At 44.9% G+C, this 13,547-nt stretch overlaps 1 protein-coding gene across 4 annotated transcripts; it reads left to right on the top strand.

Annotated features, from left to right (window-relative positions):
- Positions 1–264: 264 nt before the first annotated feature.
- STRADA (STE20 related adaptor alpha) lies at positions 265–12,520 on the top strand. Of its 4 annotated transcripts, none has more exons than XM_042787441.1 (13): positions 265–329; positions 565–649; positions 1,935–1,992; positions 2,840–2,868; positions 6,471–6,573; positions 7,098–7,219; positions 7,347–7,455; positions 7,580–7,703; positions 8,351–8,522; positions 9,199–9,303; positions 9,425–9,666; positions 10,366–10,408; positions 11,054–12,520. In XM_042787441.1, exons 2-13 carry the CDS (start codon positions 614–616, stop codon positions 11,204–11,206), a joined length of 1,296 nt encoding a protein of 431 aa, XP_042643375.1. In that variant the 5' UTR covers positions 265–329; positions 565–613; the 3' UTR covers positions 11,207–12,520. The 4 variants fall into 4 exon arrangements, with proteins under 4 accessions (XP_042643375.1, XP_042643376.1, XP_032852568.1 ...); XM_042787442.1 differs by having other exon boundaries at positions 266–329; positions 565–625; XM_032996677.2 differs by lacking the exons at positions 265–329; positions 2,840–2,868 and having other exon boundaries at positions 374–625.
- The last annotated feature ends 1,027 nt before the right edge of the window (positions 12,521–13,547 follow it).

The raw sequence follows: 13,547 nt of genomic DNA, 5'->3' as shown, positions 1-13,547 counted from the left end.
CCACGCGGGAGCTGCTCCCTGTGAGAGCGGCCGGTTGCTGAGGGTGGAGAGAGAGCCCGGAGCCGGCGGGAGGCGCCTCCCCCCGTGTGCGTGCTGGGGTGGGTGGAGGTGGAGAACCCGACCCTGCGGTTTGAGGCCGGGTAGTGGCTGGGCGGGGGGCGAAGCCTCGGCCGCTTTACTGAGGGAAGCCAAGATGGCGCCGGCCGCTTCCCGCCGCCGCTGCGCGCGGGGGAACTTGCCCTCTCTCCCCCGGGCGACGTCACGCACGCGCCGCGACCCTGCGCGAGCCCCGCGGCGCGCTGGCGTCACACGCGCAGCGTCTCCTGCCGGTAAGCGGCGGCCGCGGCCTGGGGGGCCGGTGAGGGGGGGCGGGCGGGTATCGGCGTCCTCTGGGGTCGCCGCGGGCTCCGGGCGAGACTCGCCAGCCCCGGCCCCGCTCCCGGTAGCGCCCGTCTGGCCTGGGGCTGCTGGGCCGCGGCTGGGCCAGGGCGGGTGAGCGGTGCCCGGCGCCGCGCTCGGTCCTGGGGTGAGGCGTGAGGGGGTGACCAGCCCGTGTGCTCGCAGGTTGCCCGTCCTTTCTCGAGCTGCGTGTGGTAACCCAAACGCGGAGTCCATGTCTTTTCTTGTAAGTAAACCCGAACGGATTAGGGTGAGTGTTGAACACCTTCCAGCTTCCTCAGACGGCGGCGTGGCGGCGGCGGGGCCGGCCTCCTGGAAAGCGCCTTAAAATCGCATCAAAACCTCCCAGTTGTAGGGCGGGGGAATCGATCTGCAAGCTAAAAAAAAAAAAAAACCAAACAAAAAAAAAAAAAAAAAAAAAAAAAACAAACAAAAAAACCCCCACGCTTAACTATTTATTATTCGCACCTCTGTATCTCCTTTGTGGGCGGTGCAAGGGGTGTGTAATGGGCGTTGCAATTAAAAAGCGCGATAATGCTAATCTTTTTTAGCACCGCCCACAGTCTCTATTTTGTGTTTTTTCTTTCCAAACTTAGGTTGGAAAGCTAAACACAGCAGCTTTGTTTAATTCTGCGTTTTTAAGTGAGAAAGTCTCACGCGAGAATACCACTTGTTATGCCTTGAAGTGACATTGGTGTATACGAGTTTTGAGTCACTGTGACATAAAGATGCGTTGGTGCTTTCTAGGACTGGCTTCTCTTGCACTAAACAACATAAGCTATGTTTTCAGTTATTTTACCAAGTAGACAGATTCAAACGTGGGAGTGTTTGTGATTGTTTGTTTAATGCTAACTTCATGATCAACACTCTGCAAGCCTAAAATTGCCTATTCTGTTGTGTTACGTGTGCATGCATATATATATATATATATATGTTTTTCTTTGTATCACAGAGTTGAATAGAGTGGTAGAAACATTTCTCTGCACAACCTAATGTTTGCTGTGAATTTTAAGCATGAATTCTGAAAGAGAGCAACAGCTTTAAAATATTTCTGTTCTAATGTTGCATTCAGTCAGTAGATACATAGCCAAAATATTTAGGTTCTCTAAGACATCACCTCATTGTAAATAAATGAAGCTTTTTTTTTTGTTTACACCTCTTACACCAAACAGCTTTTTTTTGCCTATATAAGGGGAGTTGTAGCATGCTCATTATTTTTGCTGTTATGTGCATGTATAAAGTTACTTGTCTGAATTATATAAAATTATGTTAACTGTATTGTAAGTTCATGCTAGTCAGGAAAAGCAGTAGCATCTGTGGCATTGCTGGGTGTGTGCCATCATAATGGCCCAAGAGGAGAATATCCTTGCCCAAACTAAGGATATAACTCTGATGTTACAACTAATCAGTTTCAGACCACAGCAGAATCCTTGAAGTGTAATGATTCTCATGCTTTTTGTGGGGAATGGGGAAAAGAAACTTGTCTCTAGATGGAATGACTAGTTATCTGGGGAATTTATTTTTTTTTCTTTCAGCGGTGGGTGTCTGAAAAGTTCATTGTTGAGGGCTTAAGAGAGTTCGAACTGTTTGGAGGTAAGTTTTCCTCTCATTAGATGACACTTAGAAATATTTTATTTTAGCTGCATGGTCTGTTAATTTTGTTGTAAGTACGTATCTTAACAGTAAAAGAGATGAATAAATCTGGTTGTAGCACCAGATTATTCACGCTGGCTAACTATGTAAAGTTAATATGGAAGCGACCAAGGTCTAGCAGGGTATTTGGCAATCAGTTTTATGGTGATGGTGGTACTGTTTTCAGACCCTGCATTCTCTATTTCTTAGCATAACCACTTTTTTCCTATGCAAAAGATAGATTTGGGGTTTGGGAAGGTTGACTGTATTTTGAAACTCAGATGATATCTCCCCAGGGTGCCTGAATGTGAGCTGATTGGTTTCTGCTCTGCTTTGAGCATATTGAACAAAATTGCTGAGTAGGATGCAAAATTCCTGATCAGTCACATGGAAGGCAGTGAGAGCATAGGAGAGATGTCTAGATCTTGAGCTTCCAGGTGGAGTGGAAGAATTTTCACTACTTTAAATAAACTTTAGATAGTTTCTTCTGTATTTAAGCAAAGTAGATATGTCAGTTTTGAATGTGTTTAGACCTGTAATGAAAATATTGTCACCTTACATTCATGTGAAATGTGTGAACAGTAGCACTATTTGAATCTCTTTAATTCCCATACTTGTACTACAATTTGATTATTTTTAGTGCTGCAACTTTATGGGTAAATTAAATGTCCTTGTCTTAAAAAAAAAAAAAAATCTATATTTGGTATCAAAAAGTGTCATACAGGTTTATTTACTCAGTTTTCCAACTATATTTTTAATGGGTATCTGTTGAACACAACTTGGTGAACAATTAATTTCTTTACTCCAGAGCAGCCTCCGGGTGACTCTCGGAGAAAAGTAAGTGACTTTTGCAGGCTGTGGTGCTGTGGTTCATTGCATGGAGATTATTCCTTGTGGAAGTTTGATTTTTCTTTTATCTTAGTTATATATCTCATCTCTATATTTAGCTCTACAAGTGTGGAAACAGGTTTCACCCTGGAGTGGAGATTTTGGTGTGTGGTTTTCAAACTACGTGTGACAAGTCAAAACTTTAAACACTTATCTCTTTGTATTTGTGTTGATGTCCCCCCAGGCCTCAAAGGGTCTCTTTTTTTGAGATGATTTAGATCTGATTCTTCAGTCATGCTAATCTCATATAACTCTTTTAGAATAGAAGGAAGAGGTTAGCTAATCGGACTTTTGAAAACTAGGCCCAGAAAATTTTATGTTGGCCATTTAAAACCAATGTTCCTTTCTGAATGTGCTGATTCTGATTTCCTTTCTCTTCCCTGTAGAGCTGCCACAACAGAGGTTCCAGCATCAAAACCAGACACGATGTAATTTTCAGTTTGAGGTGACTTTACCTCCTGTTGTCTGGTTGTCCTCGGAGCCAATTCCATGCATGCTTAGAGAGCATCACTAGCAAACATGGAATGTCTGTTCAAAAACATACAGCCAACTGTGGCAGTTGAAAACTTTACCTTGATGCTTTTTGTTCTGCAGGCCCTGATTGCACACTATCTGGTTCATAATGACCAGTGCTCATAGAATAACACAGCTTATGATAGAATATATTTGTCTGAATTATTTCCCACCTACCCACACCATATTGAAACATTTTTGTGTGCAGGTGTTGCTCTAGTTTAGGCTAATTACAAACATGAATTAAGTGTGATTTGATTATAGCTGTGTCAGTTCAAGCTGCTTATAATTGATTTTTGTGCTAGTGTCTGTAATTTACTGGCACAAACAAAGCTGAAAATATGAGATGTGTACGGAATGTTTTGTATAAAGTCAAGTAAATTCACACCTTTTTTTAAATTGCTGAACATTATCCATATGCTGGACTGGAAGCAAATTGAGATTAGCATCTGTTTTGTTTTTGTTAAAGGATTCACTTGGGGTTTGGTCACTTTTGCAGTAGTATTGCTGGCTTTCATTTTGATTTTTACATCTAAATAAAAGCTTACTTTTTCCAGCAGGGCTGTAGAAAAAGGTAGATAATTTGGAGAGAGGGACGGGAAGAAAATTTTTGTTGCTTATGCTGAAAATGAGTGAGGGAATGAGGAGGTGGAGGGGAAGGCAGCAGAACAAAACCAATATTCCCTCTTCCTAACTCAGATGAATGTCATTTGGCAAATGCAGATCCTTGATAGCATCACGTAACTGATTTTCTTGTGGCATTTGTAACAGTAGTCACCTTTCAAAGATTAATTTCCTTAAATTTATCTCAAATTAAAATCAGCTCAACAATCGGAAAGCTAGCTCTTAATGAATATCATGCCATAAAGCTAGTCGTATGTGACTTCATTTTGCAGCTGCTTTTGCTTTTGACCATACACCAAAAGTTGTCCTGTGTGAAACCACTGAGGAGCTTTTTTGAAGTATTTCATAAATGACATTTCAGTTTGACTTTCTCTTTTTTTTTTTTTTTTTCTCGTTTAAAAACCCTCTTGTATGATGTTGATAAATTTCTGTTAGAGCTACTTTTGGATTAATTCTGTTATTGGTCACTGCTAACATGAAGAGAGGTGAGTGAAGACCTCTGATATACTGGAAGACTTTTTAAAAAGGGTATTTACAGTATTTTCCCATTACTGTTGAAACAGCCTACACCATTAATAAGATTAAATTTATTTAATTTTTTGCATCTGTTTTGTTGGCTTATGCTGTATCTGGAGTGGACTTTAATATAGCAAACAGCTTACATATTGCTCAGTGTTTCACCAGCTGTCATTGCTCCATAACGCTGCTTATCAGAGCCTCCTGCTTTCATTTCCTTGGTGGTGCCTTTCTGCTTCAGAGGTTTCCATCTGCCTGTGTCTCTCCTGGCAATCTTGCTGTTGACAGGACTCTGTGAAATTGCTGGAAGAAGTAAGGAATGATACAATTGAGATCAGGATTGACAGGAGTCTTTTAACTTTTAAGTTTGAAATTGTGAATGGAAAGTTGCTGCCTATTCTCAGCCAGGCAACAGCACTGTGTAGTGTTAGGACCAGAAAAAAAGGATTTGGGACTGCTGGGATCTCAGGGGTTAGCTATCCTGAAACAGGACTGAGTTGCTGTGTTAGAGTTTGAGCTGAAATTATACCATAGCACTCTTCGCAAGTCTAAAGTTTTGCCTTTTCCCTTAACTGAAAAATATACTTACTTTAAAGGTAGGCAGAGAGAGGTAAAATGTGTGCTGTTCAAAGTCAGTTGAAAAGGTGGAACTTGGGAAGCCCGACTATTAGCTTACTCCCAAAGTGTACTTAGGGACACAAAAGTCATTTATGACAAATTGAGGGCTGTGCTCATTGCACTGCATTTACCCTGGACTGAGCGTAGAACAGCAAGTTCCTTGTTTTTCAGCTGTCACTGTGTTATTTCCATCTTTCAGTGATGGTAAAAAGAGTACTTGCTGTCACCCTAGAAAATGCACAAGCCTTTTCTGCTTCATGTAGCGTGAGAAAAGGTCTGATAAAGGGCATTTGCCTGTTGATAAAGAATGAGGTGGAAAAAATGAGCTGGAGTTCCAAATGCCAGGAGGAGTTAATGTGCTGGAAATTTGAGATAACTAGTCTGATTTTAAATGCCAGATAAATTTGGATCCCATTAGGATGCTCTTCTGGTGACTTTGGAAATTTGAGGGAATTAGAAGGTATAAAGGAACTTGCAAGAACATTGAACTTTGTCTTCTGCAAAATACTGCTTGGAAGGACTTATGTGTATGTAAATAAAGCAGATAGCTTTTTGTCAGATGTAGTGAAGAAAAGCTGACAGGCTTGGGAGTGCTGCTTCCCTGTGTGAGGTTTTTTTCTTTTTTTTTTTTTTTTCCCGTAAGCACTAATGCTTTGCAGTTAAGTTTTTGCTTTCATTTGGAGCTTCTCTGCTTCTCTTTTCATGTATGTCTGATCTTCATATCTTGGGCTCAGTTGGTTCATCACTTCTACCATTCAGCTAAGCAGGTTCAGCTGCGCTGGTCTGATCCCAGATGAGCAGCTGAAAGCCAGGAGGCCCAGCAGCAGACAGGAATGCTGGCTGAAAAAAAAAAGTGCCATAAATGAGCTTTCCTTTGATGTCCCTTTGCTCAGGCAACAGGATGGTGGCACAGAAGCTTGTCATTAATGGGAGAAAGGCAGAAAGTTACTATAAAGCAGTGCTTAAGCTGTCCTGGAGAATAGTAATTGGCTTTATCCAAATATTTCTAAAGAAATTCTAACTTACAGTAATTAAGAACCTACCTGTTACGGTTACATGTTTTGAAACACAGATGTCTGGATCTTCTGAAATGAGGCATCTCCTGGATTTCAATTGATAAATAACTATTTTGAATTATTTTAACAGCAAATTAATTCTCTCTTCTATATTCACTACTGTCTTACTATTTTGAGGTGTATGATAATGTAAAGAGCAGATGATTGTTCCAGAATGTGATCTTTATTTCTTTTGACCTAACTTCTTTTTTTTTTTTTCCCCAGACAAATGAGGCGAGCTCCGAGTCGATAGCTTCTTCCCCTAAAAGGGACACCATGAGCAACTTCCTGCCAGACAGCAGCTGTTACGAGTTGCTCACTATCATAGGTAACACTGTTAGTGGGCTGGAGGAGCAGAAATCTGCTTTGCAAAGAAAATAACTTCTGCAAATTTGTTTGCCTTTTTTTGATCAGTTGCATATTTTTGACATTAGATGCCTGTTCTCTTTGATTTTAAAATCACTGTAATAAAAAAATGAGATGCCAATCCTAAAGGCTTTCAACGGAAAGAGGCATGTGGTGGGTTAATGGTACTGAGTGGGAAGTACAAAGTCAGCAGAAGCAGCCTGAAATATATCCCTTCCTTGGTGGGGCTGTGGCCTAATCATTTTATTTCTACCTCAGTTCTGAACTTGAGAGACAGGATAATATTACTGGCTAGGAAGATTTCTCTCGATGGGATACATGCCAGGGAAGGTGATATCTGATGGAATGATTACTCTCTTTCACAAGGCCAAGAATAGTTTCAGTTAAATGAGTGTAAAAATTATTCAAGGGTCAGGCATCGGAGGAGTTCTCCAGAAGTGTGTAGCTCCATAAATATTGCTGAAACTTTAATGCATTTTATTTCAGGCAGAGGCTTTGAAGACTTGATGGTTGTGAACCTGGCCAGGTATAAACCCACAGGAGAGTATGTCACAGTCAGAAGAGTGAACTTGGAGGCCTGCACAAATGAAATGGTCACATTCTTGCAGGTAACACAAATCCACTGATATCATAATGCAAATTTAGGAGAGGACAGTGAGCAAGAGCAGTGCTTATCAATACTGTATTCATATTTCTGCATTTACTAAATTGTATCAAAATATCTTTTTATTTTAGGGGGAACTTCATGTTTCCAAGCTCTTTAACCACCCTAACATCGTGCCATACAAAGCAACTTTCATAGCTGACAATGAGCTGTGGGTAGTGACATCTTTCATGGCCTATGGTAGGTGGAGAGGGAATACCTTTGTTTGACCATCATATTCTGTGAAATTAAATTTATGAAGTGAAGTATCCTTGGTTTTTTTTTTTTTTTCTGACCAAATAAGAGGTGTTTTTTTTCTTTTTAGGTTCTGCAAAAGATTTAATCTGTACCCATTTTATGGATGGGATGAGTGAACTGGCTATTGCATATATCCTCCAAGGTGTATTGAAAGCACTTGACTACATCCACCATATGGGCTATGTACATAGGTATTTAAAAAAAAAAAAAAAGAAAAGGCGATCCATTTTCCTTCTGTTTGGAAGTTCTCAGAAATACTGCTCATCATTAGAGCAGAGTGGGTAGTTCAAGAGATGCGGGAAGCAAGTTTTGTCTTTGCTGCTAGAGCAAGTCAGTTTACTCATAGGAAATTACATCATTGATCTTAATAAGCTGCATGAAAGTGTCACTGTGGAACAAACTTACCCCAAGGACCCCCGTTAGCTCAAATCACAACTGCAGCTCATGTCGCCGGCCTGACTGCCCAGATACTGCTGATGGTCTGCAAACCGCGACTGGCAGTGGTGGGGGGGATTTGCCCTATTACTGCTGAAGGTCCTGGGCCCGTAACCTTCAGTTCTGCATTTCTCCTTGCCATAGAAACATTCTTTGGGAACCTGCAAAGTGGGTGAATAGAGTCCTGTGAATGTCAAAGTGGTTTTGCAGAGCATTCAGGATGGTCGTTAGGAGGCTGATCAAGTACTGCCCTGCATGTTGAGCTGTCCAGTAAAGTAGGCTTCTCTCCTTTCCGTAGGTGCTCACTAAGGATGAATTTCTGGGGAAGGCTGTAAGGAATATAACTTCTCTGAGGCCAGAAAACCTGACTATTTTTACTTTTTTTTTTTTTTTTTCCCCCCAGGAGTGTTAAAGCCAGCCATATCCTGATCTCTGTAGATGGGAAGGTGTACCTCTCTGGCCTGAGAAGTAATCTAAGTATGATCAACCATGGGCAGCGTCTCAAAGTTGTTCATGACTTTCCCAAATACAGCATCAAGGTCTTGCCTTGGCTCAGTCCTGAAGTCTTGCAGCAGGTGTGTTTACTAAAAAACTAGCAATTTTTTTTTTTTAATACATGGCAACTCTGTATAATTTTCTGAGTTCTCATGGCATGTTCAGGGGAGTGGGGGGGGAGGCACACAACAAAAGCCACAGGGTTACTTTTTCTTGGGATGAGCTCTACCCTTTTTTTTTTTCCTCTCATTTTTACCGTAAAACCAGTGACCCCTAGCAAGAGGAAACCTGTATTCCTGTCAAAAGGGACAATTGCTGAGAAGCCCGTGTTACAACACAGTCTTTTCTTTCCCTCCAGAGGCAGGTGTGTGAATGCAAGGAAAAGGAAGGGGAGAGGCTAGGAAACAGATTTGGGGCAGGTGCAGGGTGAGTGGGTAGAATTTGTCTGATCTATTTGACTAAATAGTTTTCTTGTAGGTACTTCTACAGATTCTCCCGTTAGCGAAGCATTACGTTGCATGCCAGTTACCCTAAGGTAGCTGCCATCCCTGCCAGCTAGCTGATTTCAATTAAATGTTGCCCTTAACTGTGTGTTTAACAAACAAAAAAACCGCCACCACAATAAACCAGCCTATATTTGAGCTGTGCTATTTCTGCCCTAATCGTTTGGGTTTGCTTTTCTGCACATTGAATTATGGGCATTGCCCATATTCTGTAACATGCAAGTCCACAGAGCTTATTTTTCTTTTCATCTAGAATCTCCAGGGTTATGATGCAAAATCTGACATTTACAGCATAGGGATAACAGCCTGCGAGCTGGCAAATGGACACGTACCATTTAAAGACATGCCTTCTACCCAGGTAAGGGTTAAAAGCTGTTCCTTTCTCATCCTTCATCCTGGCACATGGGATGTGAAGACAGACGAGTGCCGTGTCTACCTGAACGGGAAATCATAAGTTGCTTATGCCCTTCCTCTTCCAGATGCTCTTGGAAAAGCTGAATGGAACCGTTCCCTGTCTGCTAGACACCACCACGATTCCTGCTGATGAGCTGACTATGAAGACCTCCCGTTCAAGTGCTAACTATGGGATGGTTGAGAGCATGGCTGTTAGCAACGTGAGAGCAGCCAATGGAGAGCCAGCCCTGCACCCTTACCTTCGGACCTTCTCCACCTACTTCCACAACTTTGTAGAGCAGTGTCTCCAGCGGAACCCCGATTTCAGGTAAAGCCAGGTGAAAGCTGCTCTTCACAGACCTGTGCTATTCTAGGGCTGATTAAACCGTCAGAGCCAGCAGAGGTTGTGAAATTTTTGTTCCAAAAGCTTCGCAGGGTGAGGATGTGCTCTGTACATTAAGAGCAGTCCAAGTATGTGAAACAAGAGCACTGTTAACACTTGGAGCAATTTCTCTAAGAAAGCCTGAAGAATTACTTTGCAGCCTTCTTTGGGGGGTAGAATGGTGCTACGTGTCAGGAAAATAAACTGAACGACTTGAATTTCTGGTCCCTGTGAGACCTTGTTTACCCAGTTCCCATCACTGCGGATGTTTGCTGTTCAGCCAGCAGACAATAATGATGGGAAGTGGTCAAGAACTGTATTTTCCTCCGCAGTGGGCCTAAAGTCATCTTTAGCCCTGAAAAACTTCTCTAGCATACCACAGTGCTCAGAAACTTTCCCTTGACCAGATGGTGAGGTGTGCAGGTAGGTAACTTGCGCAGAAGCAGGTTGAACTGCTTGCATAAAACATCCCATGAACATAATAAAACGGTGTTCCTGGTTACAAAAGGGAACTGCTTCCCTGTTGCTGGGAAATGAGAGGGGCAGGATGGATCCTGGTCTTTTCTTTCTTCCACCACTGCTACCTGACTTTAAATACTGATGCATTTTCTTGTGTGCTTCCTTCTTTCTGACTCCCTTCTACAGGCCAAGCGCAGGCGCTCTGCTTAATCATCCCTTTTTCAAGCAGGTAAGGAACTCATTTAATCCGCAGATACAGAACAATGACTTTTCTGTAGTTGCTGTCTTGCTGAGTCACTGAACCTGAGGGTGGGAATGTCGAGTTGCTGAATTTTCTGTGATCTGAAAGGACTAAGTTAGTTTGGTGACTAATTGTAGTGCACCTTGGTGATCCTCACATTCTCCCGGGAGGTGGACGGGCTGTTCTCAGAGCCCCTCTGTAAATCTGGGGGTCCTGTCTGCCAGAAGTTTTTCACGCACAGACTATCGAGTATTGGGCCAAGTCAGCCCTGACCTGCTCCTTCCCGGGACCAGGTGAGGTGACCTGTGTGCTGCTTCCAGCCCTGGCCTGGGAAGGGGCAGAGGCTCTCCTGCCCCCAAAATGATTTGTCAGGCTTGCTCTGAGCTGGGGGTTAGGGGGTGCTTCACTGAGGGGAGCATCAGGACTCTCGCACCCCAGCGCTGCTGAAAAGGCGACACGCAAAAGCACTTGCTTGTTCCAAGATGCAGCATAAAAGCCCTGCACGGCTCGGGGCAGGCGGGAGGGCAGTACTGTGTTCTTATTTTCTGCCTCTAAGCACGCGTCGTCGTGCTTGACTGGGATGTGCCAGTGGGGGGGAGCAGTGCAGCAGCCGCGTTCTCTCCTTTCGTGCAGATCAAGCGCCGCGCTTCTGAAGCACTCCCTGAACTTCTGCGCCCCGTCACCCCAATCACCAATTTTGAAGGAACACGGCCCCAGGATCCCAGTGGCATTTTTGGGCTGGTGTCGAACCTGGAGCAGCTGGATGTGGATGACTGGGAATTCTAGAAAAACAGGGGACTATCCCTGGTTCTAGAGGAGCTTTTTGGACATTGTAATTTATTGGTCCTGTTCATAAAAGGTGATGAATGTTACACATGGAAGAGTTTACAGCTCCTTGGGAAGGAACTTCAGCTGCCTGTTTACTTAAGAAGTAGCCTGGAAATGAATGGACAGACCCGAGCTGGAAAAGGATCAACTGCAAGGAACTGTGGAGTAGTGCAGGTGGTGCAGTGCCCAGAGCCCCAGTTCTCGCAGCAGAGCGCTGGTAGATTACTCAAATGGGTTTGAGTGAGTCTGGTTAGTGTCTATTTATGTTTTTCTAAAAATCACTGGCTTCCTTGTATCACCGTTGAAGGCCGCATGTCCCTACCCCTCTTTGGTTCTGTCTCCGTTAAGGGTGCCTTAGTTAAGGGGAGGCAGGCAGCTCTTAGTTTTGGGCATTCTCTTAGAGCTAGGTTACAGTGTTGTCACAGGATAAATTCTGAGGGTGGGGAAAAAGGAGATTAGGTTCTTAAATTTAGTCACTGCTTTGTGATGGAAAATGGGAACCCAAAGACAACCTGATTCTGTTGCAGGCACACTCGGTGCATCGGGGCGTTCCTCTGCAGCACTGGCTGCTGCTCTCCCAGTTCTGGAGAGAGCTTTGGAGGCGGCTCCTTTCCCTTGCTGCCGGGCACTGAACTCCAGGTCAGACAGGGCCTTCCCCACTCTCCTCCCGTGGCGGCCTGGATCACCAAGCGAGCCTGTGCCTGCGCAATGCACCTGCTTTTTTATCCCCCTCTCCCCAGCACAGCTCCTTGAGCCTCCTGTTAGCTGGGCTGGTTTCACAGCGTGTAACGCTCACACCAGCTTGTTCGCAGTGGCACGGAGGAAAAGTAAGCTGACTTTCATGCTCAGGCCTCTTGCTCCTGACTTCTCTTTCATCATCGTGTACAGAATTGATCTTAAGCCTTCCATTACTTTTGCTGTTCTGCCTTCCCTGACTGAATGACAGGTAAAAGCTTTTCCTGTGGCTCCCCTTGACTCATGGCTCTGTGACTCTGCCCCCCTGCTCTGGCAGCTCTCCCCCACTCCATGGTATTTGGTTTTTGGAGGTGTATTTAAGGCTTTTGGTTTGACCCTTCCACAGCCCACAGGTGCTGGACATCTTTCTACTCTTTAATGAAGCACTGAGATTCCAGTCCTGGAGGTGTGGTTGGGAGTAGTGGTGCTGGCAACAGGTCTCCTTCCGTTTATAAACTACTTGAACCCAGATAAAGTTTGTTACTCTAGTTTTTTGCCAAAACAAATAAAGGATTTCTGAAGTTGTTTTTTTTTTAAGTCTGCTAGTGCTGGAAGATGATGGAGTGGATCACACCTGATCACAAGGGCCAGGTGGCAGCAGGTGCCGTGGTACAGCTCACCCCAGTTTACAGCAATCAGTTGCAGCTGCCTTTATGTTTCTAAGATGTTTATTTCAACTAGAGCAAGAAGCTGCAAACTGCTCTTGCTCTTTTCTGAAAGTTTCAGTAGAATGCACTCCTCCCCCTAGAGCAGGGGTGTTTGCAAGGGCAAGCTCCACCAGCTAGGACAGGCCTGCTTCTACTTCTCCAGGATCGGGTTTGCCTCCTGATTTAATTTTATTAGCGTAAGTAGATCTTAATTTCCTGGCTTATTATGAAGTCTGGAGTTTGTGAAAATCCTTATCACTCTCATGGAATCACAGAACAGTTCAGGTTAGGAGGAACCTTAAAGATCCACGGGCAGGGCCCCCTTCCCCCAGCCCAGGGGGCTCCCAGCCCCGTCCAACCTGGCCTGGAACCCTTCCAGGGAGGGGGCAGCCACAGCTGCTCTGGGCACCCTGGGCCAGCACCTCACCCCCCACAATCTGCCTTAGATCTCATCTAAATCTGCCCTCTTGACAGTTTAAACCTGTCACCCCTCGGCCCATCCCCACCCCCTGATCAGGAGTCCCTCCCCACCTTCCCTGTCCCCCCTTTAAGCCCTGGGAGGCCGCTCGAAGGTCCCCCCGGAGCCTTCTCTTCTCCAGGCTGAACCCCCCCAACTCTCTCAGCCCGGCCCCCCAGGGGAGCTGCTCCAGCCCCCCCAGCATCTCCGTGGCCTCCTCTGGCCCCGCTCGAGCAGCTCCGGGTGCTTCTGCTGTTGGGGGCCCCCGAGCTGGCCCCAGCACTGCAGGGGGGTCTCCCCAGAGCGGAGCAGAGGGGGAGAACCCCCTCCCTGGCCCTGCTGCCCCCCCTGCTCTGGCTGCAGCCCAGGGCACGGGGGGGTTCTGGGCTGCGAGTGCACGGGGCTGCCTCACAGGCAGTTTTCCCCCCACCAACCCCTCCAAGCCCCTCTCCACCCAGCT

This window comes from Tyto alba, unplaced genomic scaffold, assembly GCF_018691265.1.
Source record: "Tyto alba isolate M040663 unplaced genomic scaffold, T.alba_DEE_v4.0 Super-Scaffold_12, whole genome shotgun sequence".
NCBI classification, from domain to species: Eukaryota; Metazoa; Chordata; class Aves; order Strigiformes; family Tytonidae; genus Tyto; species Tyto alba.
The sequence above is the reverse complement of the archived record's forward strand: the minus strand, read 5'-3'. Positions and strand labels throughout refer to the sequence as shown.

Excerpts from the sequence above, each read along its gene's own strand:
- STRADA (XM_042787441.1), top strand. The coding sequence starts at position 614 with ATGTCTTTTCTTGTAAGTAAACCCGAACGGATTAGG. Across the intron at positions 650-1,934 it reads GTAAACCCGAACGGATTAGG|CGGTGGGTGTCTGAAAAGTT; the intron begins GTGAGTGTTGAA and ends TTTTTCTTTCAG. Across the intron at positions 1,993-2,839 it reads AGAGTTCGAACTGTTTGGAG|AGCAGCCTCCGGGTGACTCT; the intron begins GTAAGTTTTCCT and ends TCTTTACTCCAG.